The sequence below is a fragment of the Petaurus breviceps genome, unplaced genomic scaffold, assembly GCF_028583685.1.
Source record: "Petaurus breviceps papuanus isolate PSGF00001 unplaced genomic scaffold, PetGlider_PUasm1.0 118, whole genome shotgun sequence".
Lineage (NCBI taxonomy): Eukaryota > Metazoa > Chordata > Mammalia > Diprotodontia > Petauridae > Petaurus > Petaurus breviceps.
Genome location: NW_027185616.1, coordinates 22,423,533 through 22,441,106, shown reverse-complemented (window position 1 = coordinate 22,441,106; position 17,574 = coordinate 22,423,533). Strand labels below are relative to the sequence as shown.

General features: G+C 37.3%; 1 protein-coding gene and 1 long non-coding RNA gene across 2 annotated transcripts in view; one reads left to right on the top strand and one right to left on the bottom strand.

Moving 5' to 3' along the window:
• TRPM3 (transient receptor potential cation channel subfamily M member 3) overlaps positions 1-17,574 on the top strand; it is a 732,143-nt gene that overhangs the window by 474,812 nt on the left and 239,757 nt on the right. The window contains 1 exon segment of the mRNA XM_069087002.1: positions 5,194-5,368. Within this exon segment, the coding sequence (XP_068943103.1) occupies positions 5,194-5,368 (175 nt within the window).
• LOC138160478 (uncharacterized) overlaps positions 1-17,574 on the bottom strand; it is a 228,550-nt gene that overhangs the window by 118,545 nt on the left and 92,431 nt on the right. The window lies entirely within an intron of this gene.

The window sequence follows — 17,574 nt, the reverse complement described above, 5'->3', positions numbered from 1 at the left end:
AGCTTAAGCAAGTTACTTAACCCCAATTGCTTAGGGGTGGCCAGGTGACTCAGTGAGTAAGAGCACTGGACCCAGAGTTGGGATGACCTGGGATCGAATCCAGGCTCAGATACTTAGCACCACACCCAGAAATAACTGGCCGTGTAACCTTGAGCAAGTTACTTAACCCCAGTCGCTTTAAAAAGAAAAATAACACTGAGTTGGAAGTTGAGGAATCAAGGGGGAAAATGTTTTGAAGAACTCGCATCAGTTTTTCAGTCACATGGTCACAAAGAGTTAGACACAACTGAAAACAACTAAACAATAAAAACAGTCCTCATGATAACTTGAAGGGCAAGAAATATCAAATATCAAAGATACTATCAATGCGAAGGATCACTTTTCCTTCCAATATAAAAAACAAAAGAAAAAAGTGGGGAAATTTTCTCCTACCGGTCCTTATGGCTACAATTTAAAATGCCATTTGGAAGGCTTTTTTTTTTAAGGTAGTCTGAAACCTACCTTGGACAATGCATTTAAAATTCCACTTCGATGTTCATTTTAAACACCTACTAGGATCAGATTGAAACTAGACCTGTAGAGCTAATTATCATCTACACAGGTGATAATTGAAGTCATAGAAGAGGATGAGATCTCAAAAAGAAGAATGTAGCTAGAATATTTTTAAAAGGGTCAAGGACAGGACCCTGGGAGATGCCCTCTCTTAGAGGGCAAGAAGAGGTAGACTAAATGGGTGCTATCAACAAAGCAATATTTTGTTGCGATTTAGATTTTGTCCCACGCCCACAAATCAACTGAAAAGTCACCACTTTGTCACTTCTTGAGAAACACTGTCTTAGGGAACAAGATTCTAGAACCTTTCTCTTCCAGCACTGAAAGAGTAAAGTACTTTGACACTAAAGCTGATAGTCCACATATTATGCATTATAATTTCTTGGTGCTATAGCAAGGAACCACATTTAACATCCCATTCTTCAAAATCAAACATAAAGCTGTTATTTCTGAGATGGAAATTTGTTAGTACTTGGGATAAGACAATAACTTTTTTTTTCTTTTCTAAAATTCAGCAAATAGAAAAAAAAACTATTTCAGCTTAGAAGATAGTTACTAATAGTTTTATGGATGTGATGCAGCCTTATGATTATTTTTTATCTGTCCATTTTTGCATGCCAAACAAAAGTCTACTCTTAATTAACTTCCTTCTTTCACTTAAATGTTTTTCGGATGTTTCAGTTTGAATTCTATGTGTGATCCTATGTTGAAGAAAAAACAATCCAGCCAGTGGCAATGGGTGTTGGGCTTAGGATGGGAATAACCCTGTGATTTCATAAGTGTAGGGAATTCCTGGTACGGAAATTCCATCTACCAATAGAAATTAGTGACTTGCTTATAATCTCTCACCTTAGAGAGTTCCACAGGGTACACATAGTGACTTGTCCATGTGGCCAGCATGTGTTAAAGCTGGACTTGAAACTAGATCTTTCTGATTCACAGACCAGCCCATACTACCTATAAAACCTTGGGAGATTCATGTAACTTACCTGAATCTCAGTTTCCTTGTATATGAAATAAGGGACTTGGATCAGATGGCCTCTGAAGTCCCTTCTAGCTCTAGATGCTTGGATCCTCTGGCATCCTGTAGTGCCAATGCAATATTCACAGTACACACAGTCACTATAAATATACCTGCATGGTGCTCAATTGCAAACTATAACAGATTCCCCTTATATAAGACAAAAGCAAAAGATTTATTCAAACACTAGAAAACCAAATCCCAAAACCAGTAAGCTGATTCCATCATAGTAGCAAAGAAGTTAATAAGCCAGAACAGCACAGAGAGCCACAGCATCCGTTAGCCTTCCCACAAACCAACATAAGACCAATATTTACTCACAAACCTAGCTGTCTCCCTGAGAAGTATGTTCTCCCAACCATCTAGTCTGGCTCTGACTTCCAGCTTCCTGTGGTCTCTGCTGCACCCTTCAGCAACCTTCTCCCACCACAGGCTCCATGTGATTATATTCAGCCTATTAGGGGGCCAGAGTTTATTTTCAAAGTAGGAAAGGTCTTCAAATTCCCATTACCATCACACATTCACTATACCATGCTGCCTCTCAGGATACTTATATATTCACTTAAGATAAATTTTGGTTCTTTCTCATCTTACCAGTAATAGCCATTAAATAATGAGGCAGTTAGGTGGTACAATGAATAGAAAAATGGCCCTGGAGTCAGAAAGACCTGAGTTCAAATACAACTTCAGACATTTAGTAGCTGTGTGACCCTGTGAAAGTCACTTCACATCTGTCGGCTTCAGTTTCTTCAATTGAACAATGGGGGGTCATAATAGCACTTGTCTCACACTGCTGTTTTAAGGATCAAATGAGATACTATTTTTGAAGTGCTTAGGACAGTTCTTGACCCATAGTAGGCAATTAATAAATGTTTGTTCCCTTTCCTTATGACTATTCCCAACTTCACCTAGGTAAAACAAATGCTGAAGCTAAGATTCCACGAACCCCCCTGGTGCATTTCATCAAATATTTATTGAATACCTACTATGTGCCCAATACTATGTTAGGTACACTAGGGAAGTCTATGGCATCTAATTTCTAATTGATTAAGTGTCACATTTTGATAAGGTCATTTTAAAGAACTGAAATAACCAGGACTATTTTATCATGGGTTTGTTCTTAGTAATGACCCAATAATCCCACTAACAGTTTTAAACACCTAAAATCGTTGAATTACCATTCGACTGAAATTACCCTCTCCAAAGTTACAGTGGTCTCTTAACTGCCGAATCTAATTGCCTTTTTTTAAAACAAACTCATCTTTCTTGACTTCTCTAAAGCCTTTGACACTGTTGATCACTATCTCCTTCTGGATCCATATACCCTTCTCTATAGTATTTCATGGCACCTTTCTCTCCTGATTCTCCTCCTAACTGTGTGACCACTCCTTCTGAGTCTCTTTCATTGAGGTTCCATCCATTTCATGCCTCCAACCATGAGAATTCTCAAGGCTCTGTTATAGGGTCTCTCTTCTTCTTCCACCATGTTTTATCACATGTTGATCTCAGAATTCCCATAGGTTCATTTATTATCTTCATGCAATTGATTCCCAGATCTGTATATTGAGTCCTAATCTCTCTCCTGGATTCCATCTCAAGCTCATGTCCAAAACAGAAATCATTAACTTTCCCCCTCCAAAACCCTCCTCTCTTCCCAACTTTCCCATTACCCTCCAGAGCACCATCATCTTCCCTCAGTCACCCAAACTCACACCCTTGATGTCATTGTTTACTCCTGACTCTCACTCCTCCCACATCTAACCCCTTGTTGAAATTTGCTCTATCATTGCAACATCTTTCACATAAATGTCATTTTCTCTCTTCTTACACAGCCACCACCCAAGCACAGACCCTGATCATCTTTGACCTGGACTATATTGCAGTACCCTTCTAACAGATCACCCTGTGTCAAGTCTCTTCCCAATTCAATTCATCTTTCATTTAGTTGCCAAAGTGATTTTCCTAAAGTCCAGTTCTCTATGTGTCATCTCCTTATTTAGCAATCTGCAGTAGCTCCTTATTACAATCAGGATAAAAGATAAAATCCTTTTTTGCCATTTAAAGCTCTTTATAATGTGGGCCTTCCTACCTTTCCATATGTCTTTTTCTTTTTTGCTTTTTGGAGGGGGGAAGGTAGGGCAATTGGGGTTGTGACTTGTCCAAGGTCACACAGCTAGTAAATGTTAAGTGTATGAGACCGGATTTGAACTCAAGTCCTCCTGACTACAGGGCCTGTGCTCTATTCGTTGTGCCACCTAGCCACCCCTCTATGCATCTTATACCATACTCTCCTCCATGTACACTACATCCAGCTTTACTGGCTTACTTCACACACAGCATTCCATCTCCCAGATCTGTGCATTGACACTTCATTTCTGCCTGTCTGAAATACTTCTCACCTATGCTTTTTAGTTTCTTTCAAGACTATTCCTATCTTCTGCTTTTCCCAGTACCCCCTTGATGCTGGATTTTTCTCTCCAAGATTACTTTCCATATATTATCTATTTGTTTCATACTAATTATACTTATATGTTGCCTCTCCCAGAATATAAGCTTTTTGAGGTCAAGGACAATGTCTTCACATTACCTGGTATCCCCAGTTTTTAGCGGACTGTTTGATACATTTAGTTTCTTATAACGTGCTTGTTGACTAACTAGTCAGGATAAGCAAGGGGAACTTGTGTTATTTTTTTTAATAGCTATTCCTACATTATCTCATCTCTGTAATATTAGGTACAGGGTAGGAATGAATATCCTCATATTATAATAAGGAAAACTGAAATGTAGAACTAAATAATTTGCCCAGGTTTGTACGCACAGTGTGATATAGAAAGGGCACTGGATTTAAAATTAAGAGAGCTCGGTTCAAATTCATGCTCTGTTCCTTATTATGACTCTAGGTAAGTCTTTTCATATAATAATAATAAATAGTTAACATTTATAAATATAGTACTTAATGTATGGCAGGCATTGTACTAAGTGCTTTACATTTATATCATTTGATCCTCACAACAACTCTGAGGATAAATGCTATTATTATCTCCATGTTTGCAAATTGGTAAACTGAGGCAGCAGATGTTAAGTGACTCATCCAGGATTACCCTGCTAGTAAGTATCTGAGGTCAGACTTGAACTCTGGTCTTTTTACCTCCAGGTCTGACACTTTATCCACTGAGCCACCTGGCTGCTTCATCATCTTTCAGGGTCTTAATTTTCTCATCTGTAAAATAAGGGTACTTTAGTAGCTGATCTCAGAGATTGAAAGTCCGAAATTTTCATATTTTTAAGTACTATCTCTTGGGTTATGACTTTTTATTTTTACCATTAGTCTGGTGCTTTATGAAAGGCCATACTCACTTTTTCTCAATAGCCATCTACAGCTATTCCATAGAAAAACATGTTATTATTCCTGAACTGACACTGAGGCTAAGTCTGCTGGTCTCTCTGGTGTGGAAATTCTGGTGCAAGCTAAGGAGGCAGCTTTAAAAATGTTATCTCTTCAGATGCTGTGCCCTTCCCAGAGCTTGGTGCCTACGGTTGATGTTTTCGTTTCTTTGTTTCTTTGAGTGTGCTGGGTCTGCGTTCTCTTTCTCCCCTCTTCTCTTCCTTTTTTAACACAGGAATCGGCCAAGGAGTTCCCGTCGTGGCCCTCATTGTGGAAGGAGGACCAAATGTAATCTCCATTGTTTTGGAGTACCTTCGAGACACTCCTCCAGTCCCTGTTGTCGTCTGTGATGGGAGCGGACGGGCATCTGACATCCTAGCATTTGGGCATAAATATTCTGAAGAAGGCGGGTAGGTAACTTGTTAAGACACATGTCAGAATGCATAGTTCTTTTCGTGCATAAATTGCTTTTGAAATCTAGGACCTAGTATGGTTTATTAAATTTTTCTTGGCTACCTCAGGCTAACCTCTAATAATTATGAAAAAAATTGGAGGCCACATATGTGGTCTCATATTCGTTAGGGATAAATCCAATATGTCCACTGAAAAAGAAAATCTCATGCAAACTATTTTATATTGCAGTGAATATAAAGAGGGACACTGAAGTGGGGATTCATTTTTTTCTTTCCTTTCTTTCTTGCTTTTCCTAAAATGGGAAGATAGAACTAAGACAAGAGATAGGCAAGGTTAGCTAGCCCTCGCAAAGTTACAACATGCAGGGAAAGACAGCAAAGGTCACTTGTTGATATTACTTCTTATAATATGCAGGTTGTCCTAAAAGTCTTCAAGTTAAGATTTTTGGTACCCTCTTTACTTATTGGCCTGCCAGAGGACTCCATTTTCCATGGCACATTAAATCTAGTTGCATGTAAAGTGAAATCTCCAGGGCCTTGGGGTTGTCATTCTTCAAATCTTAACAAGGATGAAGAGCTGCCTTGCCCCAGCTCTGTGGACGGGAATTAGATAGTAAGACATATAACTGAATGCCTGTCATCTCTTCTCCTTTCGCTACTCTCAGATACCTAGTATTTTCTTCTGGAGATCCAAAAACTCCTTCCCCCACCCCAATCCAAATTTCAACGCATCCCTAGAGACAGGGTAGTGAGATGGAAAGATGGAAAGAACACTGCCCTTGGAATCATGGGATCTAGGTTCAAGTCTGGCCCTTGAAACTACCTGTGTGACCTTTTGCTCATCAATAAAATGAGATTATTATATAATTATTATGTCATCCTCCAACTCCAAAACTCCAACCCTACTGCTTTATTCTACTATACACCAAATTGACTTTATAGAATCAGAATTGCAACAATAAGTCATTCATCCATGGAAGAGGCGTTATACTTGTTAATGATTAACCTTAAAAAACAGAATTCGGAGCGATGGGGACAGCACAGAGACAGATTTGGGCTTTCAATAAGGAACAAATGATCAATCAGTAGAGTTTTCCAAAAGTTAATATGGGATGCCTTGAAATGGGCATTCTGTTACTGGAGGTCTTTAAGCAACGGCTGACCCTTCAGTTATAATTTTACATTCTTGTTTGGTCAAGGGTTGAATTATATGGTCCTTAGGAACCTTTCTATTTGAGATTTCATGGTCAATCAGCAATCATTTATTATTTGCCAGGTCCTCTTCTAAGTGCTGGGGATTGTTGTTAATTATTCATGTCCAACTGGATGAGGTTTGTGACTTGACTTGAAGTTTTCTTGGCAAGGATACTTTAGTGGTTTGTCATTTCCTTCTCCAGCTCATTTGACAGATGAGGAAACTGAAGCAAACAGGGTTAAGTGACTTTCCCGCGATCATATAGGGTCTGCTAGTAAGTATCTGAGGGCAGATTTGAACTCAGGAAGATGAATCTTCTCAACTTCAGCCCTGGCACTTTATCTACTGTGGCATTTAGGTGACTGCAAGTGCCTGGGATACAAAGGTCTAAATGAAACTTTTTCCGCCCTCCAGGAACTTATGTTCTCTAAGGGTAATCCCCAGCCCACTTCTTCACCTTTGCAAGCGACATTCCACACATGGGGCTTGGCAAAAAGTCACTTAATGGGAAAATACATTGGCACTAAATATTTTACAACTAGAATTAATAAAACCAACCAATGCAAATGACCTGTCATATAATTTTTCAAAAAATAATCAATGGAATTGTAATTGTAGAAGATTATGGCTATCCTCCAGAATTCCCACAGTGAAAAGAAGGGGATGAGGATTTCTTGGGATTTACTGCAGTTTGCTTGCAATTCACTTCAAATTCATTTTAGCCTCTTCCTCGATAGACTAATTTACATCTAGGAAGGTTGCCTTGTCAATCAGTTAGCATTCATTAAGTTTCTACTGTGTGCCAGGCACTGTGCTAAGGGCTAGTGATTAAAAAGACAGGGAAAACGGCAGTCCCTGCCTGCTGGGAGCTCACAATCTAATGATAAAGACAGCATTCAACTCTATACAAATAAGATACAGACAGAATAAATGGAAAGTAGTCTCAGAGGAAAGGCATCTTGCAGAAGGAGGGTCTTTAGCTGAGACTTGAAGGAAGCCTTGGAGTATTCCATCTATGCTAACCAGATGGGGCCTTTATTTGATGTGGAGTCTTCAAAGATATTTGTCTTTGTTGGATCCTGTTTACCTCTCTTTCCCTTGTTTTAAAGGCAATGATGTCATCTGATTTCTGTAAGGCAGTGAAGAGATCCTATGGAATGGAATGTAGATATCCCTTAGGCCATACTAATAGTTTTTCCTATTGAAATGAACACTTACATTGTCTTCCAGAAAGTTCAGTTCCGTTTTGAACATGAGTAGAACTGCCATGGAGCATTTCCAAAGTATCAAAGAATTAGATAAAATTTTAAAACTTGGTGCGGGTTGTTCTGCTCTCTCCTGCAATTTATCACTTGCACTGTATTAGGTTTTGTATTTTTTGAACTAAAAAAGTCTCTAGTAATTGAATTCTCCCAAGGCTCCTCTGCAGCCTAGGATATGGAATCTTTGAGCTGAAAGGGGCCTTCGAGGTCAATTGCTCCATATGGTAACAGGTAAAAAGTAGTGTAACAAAGAACTGTTCTATCTCGAGGAAACTTTTACAAAAATATGACATATTGGGAAACTGCTTCTCCCCTTGAACCCCAAAATCCATTGCCTCAGGGAAGTTCCTTTTTATTCTTGGTTTCCCCCATTCCTCTCCAGATTGATTTGGGGTTCATTTGTAAATGCCCATTCATCCCCTCTCCTGCCTTGGGTCTGTTGCTTTACAAAGCTAATTACAATCAGATTATAACAAAATGAAGTAAGAATTTTATGATGTGGGCCATCTGGAGACCTGCCAGATTTGATCCAATGCATGTAGTCAAATAGGAACAAACAGTCTCACAAATTCAACAAATTTAAAGTTATTCCAATAAACGATTGTTTTGCAGTACAGTCAGGTTCTCCCCTACTGAAAAAATTGTCAGATCCAGAATTCATTTGCTGGGGAGAAATTCTCCTTGGATTTGCCATGAAGTCCTTACATGTTTGAGAAGCAGATAATTAAGGTATAGTTCAGAAATATCACCGTCATCATGAACGTGTATCCATTTACATATACACATATATTTAAAGAGCAGAATAAGATTATTTCTGTATTCATCACCAAGCAAAAAGAAGACTGTGTTTTTTTTTTTAAATCAGGAAGCAGCTTCAGTATTTTATAAAATCAATGATAAATGTTTATTTAATTGTATTTTTCCCTTTTCACCAAGTAGCTTAGGCTTTACAAGTGGCCCATGTCTGATCAGTCTTGATAGAAATGGTGATACCTGGCTTCTTGAATGGGTTTTTTCTAAATACAAAGAAAATCTAGTGATGTATATGAGCAGTATTTTGACATGTGGAAGTATATAAGCCAGACTAAAAGGGTTCTTCTATCTATATTCATATCTTTTAATTAGTTTTTTTTTATTAAGAGAAATCTATTTTCTCTCCCTCCCACTCTCCAGGAAAAAAAAAATCCCTGTAACAAACAAACCAAACAAATTCTCTCATTGGCCATATTAAATGTATAAATGTAGATAGTATAGATACAGATATTGAGATGAAGATATCATTGTGCACCCTTAATGCATTCCCCATCAGGAAGTGGCCGGCATGCCTCATCATTGGCCCTCTGGAATCCTGAATCTAGAGCCAATTCATTGATCAGAATGCTGACAGCTTTCAGAGTTGTTCGTTTTCATGGGTTTGTTGTTACTTTATAAATTGTTCTCCTGGTTTGCTCATTTCATTCTTCTTCAATTCATGCAAGTCTATAAAACTACTCATTTTTAATAATGCAGACATAACAGGATAAACTATCTCTCTGGCTGTGCTCGCTTCACTCTGTATTGGTTCATATAATTCCATTTCCTCATTCCTTATAGCACATATTATGCATGTTGTTACATCTAGCACATAGCAAGTATCATTTTTTCTATGTAACACACTGACTTTTCTGTATTCTCACACTAAATCGTTGCATTTGGCACACGCTAACTTATTGTAGCATGTGTTAATATAGTATTTATATACTATATTCATATATTTATACCGTGCCACAATTTGTGCATTTATTTATTAACACAACTTCCCCAAAAGGCCTGATTTGTGAAAGTTTGCCTTTCTGGGATAAGTCACAATTTTACATTTGGGGACTCAGTTAGAAATTCCAGTAGCAATTCAAATACTCTATGAATTAAAATGAGAATGCATTATTTTGGGGGGCATGAAATAACACCACAGAGCAAACACTGTCCACTTTACAAGTTTAATTTATGCATGGATTCTGAATGAGAAGAGATCTCAAGGGGTCATCTCGTCTCACCCTCCCCCTGCCCCATTTTACAGACAAAGGAACTTAGTGAAGATTCTACAGATAATCAATAGAAAAGGGAAGTTTGGGACCCAAATACTCCTCTGAATTTCAATCTAGGTCTCTCAGCACTGCAGTCAATGTACAAATAATTATTTAGCACCTATTACATGGTGTTAGTCACTGGGTATAAAAAGACAACAGTGAATTTATATAAAAATACAAATATATTTATACAAAAATACATGATAATTTTGAGAGCAAGGCATTGAATAGTCAGGGCTTCAGTAAAACCTCCATGTAGAAAGTGGCATGTAAACTAAATCTTGGTCGAAATTTAGCTATCTAAGGAATGTACAATTTGTTCCTGTGACAGTTTCATATATACTAGATATATTTATGCTAGAATTATATTTATATTACATAATTCTTTGCTTATTTTAATATTTATGATTGTTCCTTTTTGTCTTTGAATATCCTGATAAATGATTACCAAGAATATAAATCTGAGTGTAAATACAAGAATAAATTAACTTTGGAAGTAAATTGCAGTGGACAGAACTGAAAATCTTTTAAGGACAAGATTATTTGCAGCTGAGAAAGACAAACTTCCACAATGCAAATACAGCCTTTCACAAGACAGACTGATTTTTATAAGGTTCACATGAAATTAGCAATTAATTTTTTTTTTCTTTTTTACCTTATTCCCTTCTACCTCTGTTCTTGGCCTTATCACAGCATCAGAGAAATCAACCAACTCTGTCTTTTCTCTATAGATGAAAAATTATTTCCATGATGAAACTGAATTGTCTAATGCTCCTGCTTTAAGATTTTCAATGAGTCACAAAATAACCTCAAGTCATTCAACATGGCTATATTTCACTAATATTGCCAAACTGTTCTTTTAGAAGTTTAAGTCAACACTATGCTTAACAAATTTATTAAGGTAGACCAAGTGCAATTTATGTGTGATGGCTATCCTTACTGAAAATACACAAGACCTTTTTTTTTTCTTTTAGTAATGGCTGGATTTAGGACCTGACTTCTTACCCTTTTGAACATAAAAGATTCCATTATTTTCCTTTCAAAGGGTGGACTGATAAGCAAGAATATTGTGCATGAATAACTGGCCGTGTAACCTTGAGCAAGTTACTTAACCCCGATTGCTTAAAAAAAAATATATTGTGCATGTTACAGCCCTTCACAATGAACATTTACTTTGGCAACTCTTTACTGCTCTATCCCGCACAGAAAAAGGTTGTGGGTACAGAAAAAAAAGTTAGGCTAGTCCCTAATTCTTCCCTCAGTAAGCAAATTCCTGCTGTCCACAAAAACTTCAATGTTTAAGAAGCTGTATGATATAAAATACCTACTCTGAAACAACCTGGAGAAAGTTTCCACGATTTTTTTTAGGTAAATTTTATTTCATTCATTTTTATCAAATATTTATCTAAGGGGCAGCTAGGTGGTGCAGTGAATGGAGCACTGGTCCTGGAGTCAGGAGGACCTGAGTTCAAATTCAGCCTCAGACACTTACAACTTACTAGCTGTGTGACCTTGGGCAAGTCACTTAACCTCCATTGCCCTGCCTTCCCCCCTCCAAAAACAGCAAAGAAAATATTTATCTAACACACGCACATTTTATCCAATCACGGTCATTTCTGAGTCTGTACCCATTGCTGTTTACCTGGCTTTCTATTTAACTTTTTCAAATACACAGGGTCTTAGCATCAGAGATTCAGAGACAGAAGGGACCTCATCGTTGTTTAATTATTTCAGTGTGACTCTTTGTGACCCCATTTGTAATTAAAATATGATTACATTTTGAAACTTTAAAATTGGTACATTACAAATCACTTTATTTATTCAACTGGTTTAAATATCCATGCTCACAATAAGGCACACACACACACACACATGCACACATGCAAAGATTCTGGAGTTTGCCATATTCTTCTCTTCTCCAGCTCATTTCCAGATGAGGAAACTAAGTCAGACAGAATGAAATGACTTGTCCAGAATCTGACACAGTGCCTGAGGCTGGATTTGAACTCAGGGCTTCCTGACGCCGGGCCTGGTGCTCTATCTACAGCACCACCTAGATGCCTCCAAAGGAATCTTAGCTAAATCATCCAGTCCAGTACAACCGCCTCAGTTTACAATAGATTTAAGTAATTTGCCTAAGGCAACTCAAGTAATACGTGAAATTTCTTCTAAAAACTTTAAATAAATAAATAAAAATGCCAATTTCAATATGGTCAGAGAAGAACCATAGTTTGTAGACAGTCAGCCCTGGAGTTAGGAAAGGCTTCATTCAAGTGTTGCCTCTCAGTCATACCTTTCAGTATCCCCAGGGAAATCCCCAGGAAAAGTACCGACCTTCATTGTTTTTTGGGCCTTTTTTTTCATATTCCCAGCACTTAGCACAGTGCATGGCATATAGGCACGTAATAAATGCTCATTATCTAAATGGCTGGAATTTCCCAACCCCAGTATAACTACAGGCCCAGTATAAAAAATAAACAAAATCATAAAAGGGTCATTGGTATTTTTGATGATCTGCTGGGGGGAAAATAGAGATGAAACACAGAGCTGGAGATGGAAAAGCCCAGGTTTGTCTATATCCTTACTTTGTCTCCAACTAAACCCTAGATGATAGGAACCAGATAGGAAAGTCATCTGGAGAACAAACTAATAAGACGTTCTAGAAAACCAGCCTTAGTAGATCCAATCCTGAATCTCATCATCTTCATGCACTGAAGCATAGCCATGAGACATTGCCATACGATTCGGGGTCGCAAATGTTTTCTTCCTCCACTCAAAAGGATATTTACATCTGGAACAGGAGGATGTCAAAGCCTCATTTGTCTCTATCAGATCTGCCAAAACAAAATAATTGATCTGGTGGTTTGCATGCTAGCCTGATTTAGACATACCAGGGAAGGAAAGCAAGATGCAAATATCAAGCATGCTTACATTAGATGCCCATTCTTGATTGTATTAATTTCCCAGTTTCTTTCTTCTGAAGTTTTCTCTCAGAAACTATGCCAAACTCTAATGTGGTCCCACAGTATGTGCTGTCTGTCAAAAGGGAAAAGGAATTAGTTGAGCTAAAGTGATGTAGATTCCTAAATCTTAAGAACCAGCACCCTGACATGCCTTAGAGAGAGAAGTTATAGAACTGGTATTATTTAAAGTTGTTGGTATGACATCAGACTTAGTGAAACCTTTTAATGGAATGGAATATGTTAGAGGACTGATATAGTTATTCAATGAGTGATGATATCTGGAATAGTGAGCATTTGCCTGGATATTAGGGCAAATAGTGTTAAAGGTGCATGCACTTCTCCCTTCGGTACTCAGCCTGGAGAAAAAAATGTGCTTACATTTTGAAATTTAAAAATGGCCATATCACAAATCATTATCAAAGTTCCTTTTATTCTACTTTATTCTATTTTTATTCTACTATTATTTAAATACCCTCATTCTCTCTCTCACACACACACATACGCTGAATTAAAAGCTTGAAAGCAATGACTTATGTTCAGACAGTTTTTCCTAATGAAAATACAAATAATATAAGCATTTATAAATAAAAATTCTTTTTGAATATCTATTTTGTGCCTAGCACAATGGTTAGGTTTTATGAAGAAAACAAAAAAAATTATATCTGTTCCTTAGAAGGGTTTTAGGGATAACAGAAGGGAAGGATGAGGGGGAGAGAGATGGCAGAAATGACAATATAATAAGTTAATACTAAATTGGTTGGTTTTGATGAAGGTTGAGATCATTTTTAGGCAGCTACTGAGATTCCCATCCCTAGGCTGCTGACATAGTAATGAATTTTTCAGTCACAGCAACTCCCAAAGACCATCTTCTAAGTTATGAAGGGATTATTCTCTGGAACCATGGTGAAAGTCCCAACACTGATCTTTTTTTAAAAAAATATCCTCCAAATACATTTTGAAGTATTATTAACTTAAAGTGAAAAATGAGGTTGGGAGAGTCTTTACCTCACTGGTCATTTCTTGGATTAAAATCTATTAGTACAATTGGGCTGTGTCATAAGGCAGAGTAAAATATTAAACAGAGACAAGTGTCCAGATAGTTTTGGGAAGAAATAACTCTTAGGAGCTGGAGAGATTTTTTTTTTACTTGAAGTTCTCCAAATTAGGTATCTTTATTAATTAAAACGACTAAAAGTTTGCTCAACTTCATACCTCAGTTTAGATAAATAGAGCTCTGAACATGAATGGAAGACAATGTTTGCAGAAGATAGATGGTCCATGATTAGATTGATTGATGAATGGAGGTAGTGGAAGTGTTTTCCAAATGGGGAAAATCTTGCAGTCACTATTCTCCTTTTAGACAGATAATCAATATCTAGTGAAGATTTCAAAAGGAATATCATTTTTATTATTTCCTCTGGAGATTCCTGTAGCTATAGTCATTGACTATTTTATGGAATAAATGATTTTACTGTTTCTGAAGGTTAAAAGAAATTCAGATTGTCCCTTGTTTGTGTTTCCTTAGGAAGGATATAATTTTTACCTTGGGTTTCATTCACAGAATTATCCAAATTATTATAAATATAAATGTATATAAAATTACCCAAGTCATTTTGAACATTATACTGAGTTGAGTAAAATTGCATTTCTTACTTTATTAGAGCTTTTCTTGATTCCAAAGGTCTATAGAACTACTCTTTTCAAACTGTGATTTGGAAACTTCCTTTATCAGGAGAAAGCTCTATTACCAAAAATGTAAAGTCTAACATGGGTTCAAAAAGTAAAATTATAATTACAGAACAGGAGAATCTGGAAAAAATCTTTTCTCAAAAAGAATCTGAGGGTATTTGTTGACTATAGACTCAGTGTATTGGAAGTATGATGTGAACATTCAAAAATCGTAATGTGATTTTGGCTCGAATAAAGAGAGGCATTTTTTAGGAATAAGGAGGCAATAGGCCCTCTATCTACTACTTTGGTTGGACCCCATCTTGTAGGCCGCTGTATATCATGGTGGATAGAGTGCTGGGTCTGAATTCAGGAAGACTTGGGTTTAAATCCAGCCTCAAATACTTACCAGCGGTGTGACAAGGGCAAGTCACCCCGTCTGCCTGTTTCCTCAACTGTAAAATGGATATCATAATACCACCTCCCTCCTAAGATTGTTGTGAGGATAAAATGAGATATTTGTAAAATGCTTAACACAATGCGTGGCACGTAGTAGGCTTAGGTATAAGTGCTTGTTCCCTTCCTTCATACTCTAAAGTATGCTGTTCAGTTCTGGGCATCACAATTTACAAACTATGTTGATACGCTGCAGAGAATGTTTAGAAGAGGGAAACCAGGAAAAGTCTTGAGTCCAAGTCACATAAGGAGAAGCTGATATAATTAGGATGTGTAGCCTGCAGAAAAGAAGACTCAAGGGGCACATCATAGCTATTTTTGAGTATTTTTAAGTCTCTAATAAAGAAAAAAGATTAGAATTGCTTTGTTTGGCCCCAGAGGGTAGAATAACACAGTAGGGAGCAGCAGGTAGAAGTTACAAAGAGACAAATTCAGACTTGTCACCGGAATAAACCTTCTAAGAAGCAGAGCTGTTCAATAGTGTAATAAGTGGCTCAGGAGGTTATCGGGTCCCCCTCACTCAAGGTCTTCTAGCAGAAACTGGATGACCTTTCATTTATCACGTATATTATACCGAGAACTCCTTTTTGTGTACCACATGCACTAATTGACTACTAAGATCCCCTACAGCTCTTAGAACTGTGATATTTTTTTAAGTATTTGTTTACTATTAGTTTACAAGTATTTGCTATTTTTACAAGTGTTTACTATTAGTTTACAATGCAGTTCCACGGGTTTTTGAGTTCCACATTTTCTTTCCCCCCTTACCTCCCTCCCTTCCCCATAGTGGCATGCAATTTGATATAGGTAGAACTATTATTTTATGGGGGAAAAAAACCTCCATTTGAAAGAATCCCATCAGGAGTGGTAATAATAACTAATATTTATACAGCTTTTTAAGGTGTGAAAAGCACTTTTCACATATTCTCTCTTTTAATCTCCACAATAACTTTATAAAATAGATGATATTTTTATCACCATTTTATTTTATTTTATTTTTTATCTTGCAGGGGGGAAGGCAGGGCATTCAGGGTTAAGTGACTTGCCCAAGGTCACATGGCTAGTAAGTATTAAGTGTCTGAGGCTGGATTTGAACTCAGGTCCTCCTGACTCCAAGGCCGGCGCTCTATTCACTGTACCACCTAGCTGCCTCATCACCATTTTAAAGATGAGGAAACTGAAGTTGGGGAAAGTTAAGTCACTTGCCATGAGTTAACGCAATTAGTAAATATCTGAGTCACCATTCCAGCTCAGATATTACTGTCTCCAAGTCTAGTACATCTATCCACTATGTCACCTTGCTATCCCTGCCTCCCTCCTGCCACACACACACTACGCTTAACTGTTCTATAACTCATGTAGTACTCTTATTAATAAAGTTTTACTATGAGGTTTCAAGTTATATTGATTTTTGGAATTCTATGGATGAATTGCTCAAAATTCATCTGTCATGCACCTACTATTTATTCTCACAAAAAAAGTAGATAGAAAAATGGGGAAAAAAAGGAAATTAGAGCAAAATATACCCAGTACACTCAACTTACAACTCTGCAGTATAATAGGTGATTTCCATTTTATCATGTGATAAAACTGCCACTGAGGTCTCTACAACTTACCTCAGATTTTTGCAGAAAACAGCATAAAGGTTCACTGACAGGTAGTAATGCCTTTACTTTTGTATGAAAACCTGTATTAATATAGAAAATTCATTTGAAATGATTACAGCCGTTCTTTGCCACAGATTATTGTAATGATTTAAAAGGTTCAAGAGACATAGTTTCTGGGAAATCTAGTCATTTTATTGATAAGGCCACAGATTATTAATAAAAGAATGGTCATTTGGCCATCACTGTTAGACCAAAGACAATCATGGCACCATTCTCACAGTTCATATACCCTTCAAAGAGTAGGTGTTCCTGAGGGGTGGCGATTAACTCTGATTGGATAACACAATGGAAGGTAAGCTACATTAAAATGAAAGACTGAGAGTGACATCATGTCACCTTTGGATAAAGAAACTATCCCTATACCAGACCACTTACAGCTTTGGGCTATCTATTCAAAGAATGTATATCTCACCCATGCCAGAGCAGAACACAATAACTTCCACGAGGGTATGGTCTTGAACAAGAAAGTTAGTCCAGTTTCATTAGCAGCAGTGTCCTTTGAAAGACTGAGCTTAAAATCAGGACTCTGGAAGAAGGGAAGAGTTCTGAATCTCTCCCAAGCTGTTGGTTATTAATAATCATTTCTTTCACAATTTTTATTGATTATTTTTGTCATAAGATTTAAAGCTGTAAGGGGTTTAGGAAATCATCTGATCCAACACACACAGCTCTCTTTTTTTATGAATGGGGAAAGTCCATAAAGGGAAAACAATTTCCCTAAAATCATAAGATGGATTAGTATCTGTGCCAGGATTCCAGCATAAGCTACACTAACAAAACCTATGTACGCTTTGACATGCATGTCTTTAGCCTAGATCTTTTCCTCTATGGAAAAGGGCAAAAAGTCTTTTCATAGCCTTGAATACTTCTAAAACTCTTATCTGAATGATGCTCAGACAACAGCCTTCACTGAACTTAATCTCCCT